Source organism: Lepidothrix coronata, unplaced genomic scaffold, assembly GCF_001604755.1.
Source record: "Lepidothrix coronata isolate B3197 unplaced genomic scaffold, Lepidothrix_coronata-1.0 Scaffold160, whole genome shotgun sequence".
Classification (NCBI taxonomy): domain Eukaryota; kingdom Metazoa; phylum Chordata; class Aves; order Passeriformes; family Pipridae; genus Lepidothrix; species Lepidothrix coronata.
The window spans coordinates 1,346,341-1,354,215 of NW_016690340.1; the positions used below are offsets into that span (position 1 = coordinate 1,346,341).

Here is a 7,875-nt window from a genome sequence, read left to right on the forward strand (position 1 = left end):
GGGGCAGAAGTTGTTTGCAGAGAGAGGGATCAGCCCTTGGAATGGGCTGCCCAGGGAGGGGGTGGAGTCCCCGTCCCTGGAGGGGTTTGAGCAGAGCCTGGATGTGGCATCAGTGCCATGGTCTGGGTGACAAGGTGGGGTTGGGTCAAGGGTTGGACTTGATCTCAGAGGTCTTTTCTAACCTGGTTGATTCTGTGATTCAGTGATCAATTGACTTAATTATTCCCTTTGCAATTCCTGAAGAAGGGACCAATTTTTGTGTGATCACCCTCTTGGGATGGTCAGGTTTTCTCTCCAGATGTTCCCAGCTGGATTATGTGAGTGGTCCTTCACCTCAGGGGCAACTTCACACCCTCCTTATGCTGAGCAGAGATAGAAGCTTTTCTTTTCCTCTGCTCAAAGGGGTGTTAGAGGGTTGTAGGGACAACACAGGTGTTGTGACACTTGCCTTGGGTGTCACAGCATTAAAGGGAGGCTTCTGGTGGCAGCAGATCACACAGCCCCCTGCCCCCATCACAGGTTACAAGCTGGCTGCTCGTGTTCCTTTTCATGAATTTATACTTGCCTATTTTAGGATGAAGGAGGACAGATTGGAAAAGGAAAATCAAACTGTGTAGAAACGAAGCATTTACATCACCCACGACCTGGGTGCTCTGCATAAGGGAAACACAAGATGAAAGACCAAATAAAAAAAAAAAAAAAGAGGAACTATGATTCAAAGCTGCTTCTCTGAATTTCTAGTACACATTAACACCCCTCCCTCCCATTTTCCAGCACCCCAAGAAATTTCCTTTACGCCTTGTTTTCAAGAAGGGTGGCACAGCACGTTAATGTCAGACCTGGGAAGTGTCATTTTTGGAACTAAACTACGTTTTTTGGAATTAATTACATGTGGTGCTGAGGTCAGTTAGTTCGTTTCTTCAGCTTTCATGTGCAGAAACCCTTGGCTTCAGGCCATTCTTGATCTTTCACAAGCGACTTTGTTTTCCTGGGGAATAAGAATAGTCTCTGTAAGGTGGTCTGGAGCCTTCATTTTGCTTCTTAACACTTTTATAGGTGTGTTTAAACCTCCACCCTTCTGCCTGCTGTTGAATATATGTATATATATATATATATATATACACACACGTCTCTGTACGTAAAATCAGGGAAAGAGAATGGGACAGAAAGGACTGGAAAAATGTCATTTTAAGTCACACAGACCCCAACAAATCTTGATGTGCTGTGTGAGACACCTGGGCCACCCACCCCCACGAACAAATTCTGTGTGAATGCCCAAAATCCACGATCTGGGTCAGTCCATCAGTGCTCTGGAGTTGGTTCACTTCGTATCTTTAACCTAAATCATGTGGGCAAATCTTTTCACCACCATTAAGGCACCTGTGTGGCAGTTGCTGAGTCAGAGCAGGGATTTATATCTGCTGATCTAGTCTTGAAGGCTGTTAAAAACACTGAAAAAGTGGCTCTGCCGTGCCCAGGAATCTCCCCTGCAGCCCCCGGTGTGATCCTGCACTGTCTGTCGGGGATTTCTGTCTGCTCAAAACCAGTTTTGTCCCAGCTGCCCCAAGCGGTGCCTGTTGGCCCCCTCTGGTGGCAACCCCGACAGAAAGGAAAATTAAATTTAAAGTAAAATAAAATAAAATAAAATAATAAAATAAAATAAAAAATAAAATAAAATAATAAAATAAAATAATAAAATAAAATAATAAAATAAAATAATAAAATAAAATAATAAAATAAAATAATAAAATAAAATAAAACCTGGAATTTGCCCCCTCAAAGCAGATTTACCACTGACTGAGCAGGACAGGAAACCACGGGGGCATTTTAGAGGAAAACTGCACTGGTGCAGCTCCTGCTGTGGGTGTTCTGGGCAGGGACAGTCCCCTGTCACTTGGACAGGTTTGGGCAGTGCTGGAAAAACTGATTTTCACACAGAGCTGTTTCCTGTGATGCTCATCATCAGATCAGTTGTGGAGATGATGCTCTGCTCTCTGCAGTTCCGTGTCTGGTGGCTACGTTTGCACCTCAAGGACACCTACCTGAGGTGCCAGCAGCTCCCTTGCTCCTCAGCCAGGGCTGGGGCAGAGAATAAAATCCCAGAATCACTGAGGTTGGATGAGATCTCCAAGGTTAAGTCCAACCTGTGTCCAATTCCCACCTTGTCCCCCAGCCCAGAGCACTGAGTGCCACATCCAGTCCTTCCTTGGACACCTCCAGGGGTGGGGACTCCACCACCTCCCTGGGCAACCCCTGCCAAGGCCTGACCACCCTTCAGTGGAGAAATTCTTCCTAAAGTCGTGATGGTTTGAGGCTGAGCAGAAACACAGGAGAGCCTGGAGGCTTCTTTTCAAACTGAAGAACTTTGAGGACAGAGGAGCAGAGAGCTGCTCCCCACAGAGCTGCCATGGGCACAGGCTCCCGGAGAACTCCGGATTTAGTTAAGCTGAGCCCAGCCCTGTTCTGGGGGGAGTGTGGTTTGGAAATGTGTTTTCTTGGACTTTCTAGAGGTAGATACACATGTCATAGAACCCCAGAATGGTTTGGGTTGGAAGGGACCTTAAAATCATCCAGTCCCACCCCCTGCCAAGGGACACCTCCCACTAGCCCAGGTTGCTCCAAGCCCCTCCAACCTGGCCTTGGACACTTCCAAGGATCCAGGGGCAGCCACAGCTTCTCTGGGCAACCTGTGCCAGGGCCTCCCCACCCTCCCAGTGGTCAGAGATGTCTGATTAGATGAATATTCACCACTCTAACACAGGAATTCACAATGACCCTTTAGCAGTCCGTCTCAGGCTGAGAAAATTCCTTGTGAAATGATTAAGAGAAACAAGAACGAAATTACTTTCACTGACAACCGATTATTTTCTCTATTAGAGCAAACTCATATTATTCTGCCTGCTGAGTAAAGGCTGAGATCCTTCCTCATCAGCACCCAGATCACTCCAGACAGGGTGGAATTCACTGTCAGGAATTATTTCTGAGCTGCCACTGTAGAATGTAATCTATTTGGGCTCCCACTGGGTGATTTTTTGCATTCCAAACAACAGCATTACATGCAACATTTCTGCTGTTAGAAAAGACAGAAGTAATGCCAGTAATATTTCAAAGGAAGTTTTGAAGTTTTATTCCAATCTCTACTCAGTTGTCACGAAAATAAATTGCATTAGTATCTGCTGGTTTCACTTGCTGAGAGACTTCCCAAGGGAGAGCACAATAAATTAGTGCCTTTTAATTTTGTTTCTGTTGCCCTGACTACAAAACAGTTTCTGGGATATCACCCTTGTCCCTCACACCAGCTCTGAGGGAGGTTTGCAAGGTGACCACCTCACTGGTGGCAATGTCTCAATTGCTTTACCAAACACTTCTCTATTAAATGATTTAATGCAGTGTAATCTCGTTGGGGACAGAGCATCCCCTTTCTGTCATGTAAAAATTCCTTTTATTATCCACAGAGGGCAGAAATGCTCATATATTACATTGAAAAAAACCAGTTCCCTGTGCCCTGAGTGTGTGTGAGAGGGGCAGCCCAGAGCAGGGGGCAAAGAAAGGTGCTGAGAGGTTCTGGCAGAGGGTCCTTGGGAGGGTTTTCAGCCCAAACTCTCCTCAGTCCCAGATGTGGTGATTTGTGTGCACAGAGTCCGTGAGGGTTTGTGAGGGAGGATGTGGGGTAGGGGACAAAAAGCTTGGAAGCACCTGGTTTTTGGAATCACATCTCTCAGTTTCTGTTCATCCCCTACCCCAGCAGCTTTCCTGCACAGCTTAGGAAGGTCACCTGGAGAAATCCTGTCTCGACAGGTAACTCTGCCCGTTCCTTACTCAGGCGTGGGAGGAGAAAAATGCACAAATGCCTTTTTACAGATATCTAATTCTCTGGAGAACCACAGAGTCATTTAAACTGGAAAAGAGCTCCAGTGTCGAGTCCAAGCATTAACCCAGCACTGCCAAGCCCACCTGGAAGCACCTCTGCCACCTCTGCAGGACACAGAATTTGGCATCAGACCAAAGCATTGCTTTGCTGGGAGCAGACACAGCTCTACACTTCAGCATGGCTGAGAACATGGTCACATTAGGCCAAACTCTAATTAAAACTATTCCTAAATATTTAAGACTGAAAGATGAAGCACCACAAACTGGCCCAACATGACTTCTCTCGCTGCCCAACCACCTTCCTTCTCCCCTCACCACCTGCTATTTAATTCACACACAGAAATCAAGTGCTCATGTTGTAAGACCACTACACAGACCACTGGAGTTGTTTCTCGTGATGGGCCTCATTTCTCCCAGGAGATATCAGATGTTCTGTTAAAGCTGGTGCCAGGTTCCCAGCTTTCTTCTTCTTGGACATGCTGGTGGGAAGAGGCTCCTCAGGGGAAGTGGTCACAGCACCAAACCTGACAGAGCTCAGGGAGCAGCTGGAAGCTGTTCTCAGTCAGATGGTTTAGTTTTAGGTAGTCCTGTGAGGAGCAGAGAGTTGGTCTTGATGATCCTTATGGGTCCCTTCCACCTCCAAACACTCTGTAGATCTGTGGTAAGCTGGACTTGGCCTGGTTAGTCCCCACACTTGGTTTGTACCCAGGTAAGAGGAGCTGTTTTAGCCTCAATACCAAAAATCCCGGTGGGATCACTTGGTGTGTGACAGTGAAAGGATGTGACGCAGAGTTTCCAGCACTGAGGAACTCTCAGGGTCTTTCCTCAGCTCTTGAGAGAACTTTTTGGTCCTGGAGGGCATCGCTGGAGGTTTGTGAGCTGTCAGGGACTTCACTTGTGTGGAACAACATGCAAGCAAGCACAGCCCTCGGGGTCCTGTGTCTGGTGGCAGAGCTGTGATGAATCAGAGGCAAGACCTCAGAGGAATCCTGCTGCATTCCAGCCTTGGAGCTTGTTTCCTGGGAAGTTCTCATGTCACACTGATTGAGGACAATCTCCTGCACCATTTTGACCCCTGGTTTTACATCCCAGCAAAAAGTAGGAGCAGAGGTGAGGCAGGACAACATTTTCATGCTCAGACCTGTTTGGGGGCTTCAGTTGTCACCCAGCCTTGTCTTCCCAGGGACAAACTCTGGTTCTCAAGGGTGTCCATCCCACTCTGGCCACTCCTTGGAGGTTTTCAGGGCTTGTTCCTCTGAAACAGCCCCAATAGAACCCACACACATTTCTTACTGCCCTGAGAGAATCACTGACTGCATCAGAAATGTTAGAAAACATTCTGTGTGAGAAAAACATGTTAGAAAAACAGATCTGTGATGAGGGAAACGTTTCAGATCCACTTTTAAGGCAGGGTTGCACTTGAACATGGCTATGCCCTGCTCCCAGGATAACCACCCCTTCTCTTTATTCTCTTTCAGGCACCTGATCCTGCCATGGAGGGCATCAAAAAACCCATCAGGACGGGTAAGACCCCTAAACAATACGTGTGATTTGACTCATCTCTAATGCAAACACCGCCCAGGGTCACGAATAAGCCAATTGGGCACATCTTAACATTTCACATTAAGTCTCCTCTTGGTGAAGAGCCAAAGCAGTGGGGGAAAAAAAAACAAAACTAATAAGAAAAAAGCTTTCAAATTACTCAGTACATCCAGAAGCCAGTGCATGGCTGAGGAAATAACAAATATATGTGAATGTGCCCTGGAGGAGCCTTTTTGCCAGATGATGTGAACATCACTGTGACTTTCAGGTCTTATTTTAAGGGCTGCTCTTACACGTGTGTGTTGTGTCCGTATCTTCACAAGGTAGGGGGGGAAATGTGTTGCCACGTATTTCAGAACAGCTGAAACTCCTCCTGTGCTCCCTCTGGCCTGGAGCAGTCCCGTGTTTCCTGCTGGTCTGTGGGGCAAAGGGAGATCCAGAAGGGACAAGTGTTCTTACAGCACCAGAAGGCACGGGCAAGGAATTGAAACAGGCAGAGTGTGAGCACAGGGAGCCCAAAATAGGAAAAAACCTGCCTAGCAGAGACAGTGTACCACGGTTTTGCTTTTGCTGAGTGTAAATCAGGAGAACTATTTATTGCCCTGACATTGGCTCCCTGGTACACGGCTCTTAGCACCAAGGATTTGACTTCTTGCAAATCTAAGTTCATGTTCAGACCCAGAGGAGAGAAGATACCATTGTCTTCTGCTGCAGGTGGGAAAAGTGAAGCCCAGTGTTCATCTAAAAATGGTGCAGAATGGGAGATTAAAGGTCACTTGGCTTGTTCAGCTGGAGGAGACTGAGGTCAGACCTCAGCAGGGTCTGCAGCTCCTCCCGAGGGGCAGCTCCGATCTCTGCTCCCTGTGAGCAGGGACAGCAGCCAGGGAATGGCTGGAGCTGTGCCAGGGCAGGGTCAGGTTGGATCTCAGCAAAAGGTTCTTCCCCCAGAGGGTGGTTGGGCACTGCCCAGGCTCCCCAGGGCAGTGGGCACAGCACCAAGGCTGCCAGAGCTCCAGGAGGGTTTGGACAACGCTCTGAGGGCCAGGGTGGGATCATTGGGGTGTCTGTGCAGGGCCAGGGGTTGCACTGGATGATCCCTGTGGGTCCCTCTGACTCAGGATATTCTCTGATTCCCTGATTCTAAGTAGTAGAAGCTTAAGGTCTAGAGAGTCCCAATAATAACCTTTTCTATGGCATTTGGGCAATGCTTACTCTACTTTGGATAATTTTTGAATACTTGGCTCTCCCATACTGGGCTTGTTTCCCCTCACAGGGGCCCCCCTCACCTGTCATCTGCTGCCAGGTATCACCTCCTGACCACTCAGCAAGGAGCTGTGGCAAGTGCTGCAAGGTCCTACCCAGAAACAGAGGTAGAAGAAACATTGCAGGAGGGGGACTGTGCTGAGGCTGAAGCTGCTGTGGATTTAGATTTGGATCTGTCTCTGCCCAGGTGTTGATACTGTGGTTTGAATGTGTTTTGTGCCCAAGTTGTTCAAACCAGAGCTTTGAAGTTGTTAAAATGGGCAAGTTAAAAAACCAGCATTGCCCAGTTGCCAGCTGGGTGCTCAGCCTGGCACCAGCCCTGGGTTGGTACCTGCTGGTGCCAAACATCTCAGAGATGCTGGTGGGGGATGCAGGACTGCACCCCATCCCTGGGAGTGTCCAAGGCCAGGTTGGACAGAGCTTGGAGCAAGCTGGGCTAGTGGAAGGTGTCCCTTCTCGTGGCAGGGGGTGGAACTGGATGATCTTCCAGGTCCCTTCCAACCCAAACCAGTTTGGGATTCTGTGGTGCTCCAGTTCTACGGTGAGACAAGCTGGAGTTCACTCAGGTAGAGACTGAAATGCCAACGGGCACAAGTCCAGACCCAGCTACAACTCTGAATTAATTTTGTCTTATCAAAGCAGGAAAACAGGATGATTTCATTGAGATTTCCAACGAGATTATGTCCTACTGTTAACTAAACACCAGCGGGCACTAAAGCAGATTTATGGGAGGTTTCTGGCCCTGACTCAGCTGTCAGCCCTCAGTGGATGGGCCTGCAGGAATCTGCAAGCACAAGCTGAGGGCGATGCCATGTCAGCTAATTAAATGTTTGTGTGAAAAATGGCATCAGACTCCTCAAATCCCCCGTGCCACTGCCAGGGGAGCACCTGAGCAACGGGGGGGAAGAACAAAATCCGTCACCCACTAAACGGTGGTGAAATGTTCTCTGTGGAATTATTCCTCTGTGGGAACTCGTCCCCGTTTTGTAAAGATTGGATCATATGTTTAATATGGGCCAGAGGGGTGTTGTGGTTTGGTTCCTTTTCAGTGAGCCTTGTCTAAATGAAGTTGCAGACTAGAAAAGATCTGTTGTTTTCTCGAGAGCCTTCCTCTCGCAGGAAGGTAGGAATGGTCTCTCTGAATCTCTCCTGGCCAGCATTTTAAGACTGATGTTTCTTTACATCACTGAATTTTCAAGA

General features: G+C 48.0%; 1 protein-coding gene across 1 annotated transcript in view; it reads left to right on the forward strand.

Annotated features, from left to right (window-relative positions):
• Window positions 1-7,875, forward strand: part of TNFSF8 (tumor necrosis factor superfamily member 8) — a 17,953-nt gene that overhangs the window by 2,510 nt on the left and 7,568 nt on the right. Inside the window, exon 2 of the mRNA XM_017829201.1 lies at window positions 5,349-5,394. Coding sequence (XP_017684690.1) covers window positions 5,349-5,394 — 46 coding nt within the window. The remainder of the gene's footprint in view (window positions 1-5,348; window positions 5,395-7,875) is intronic.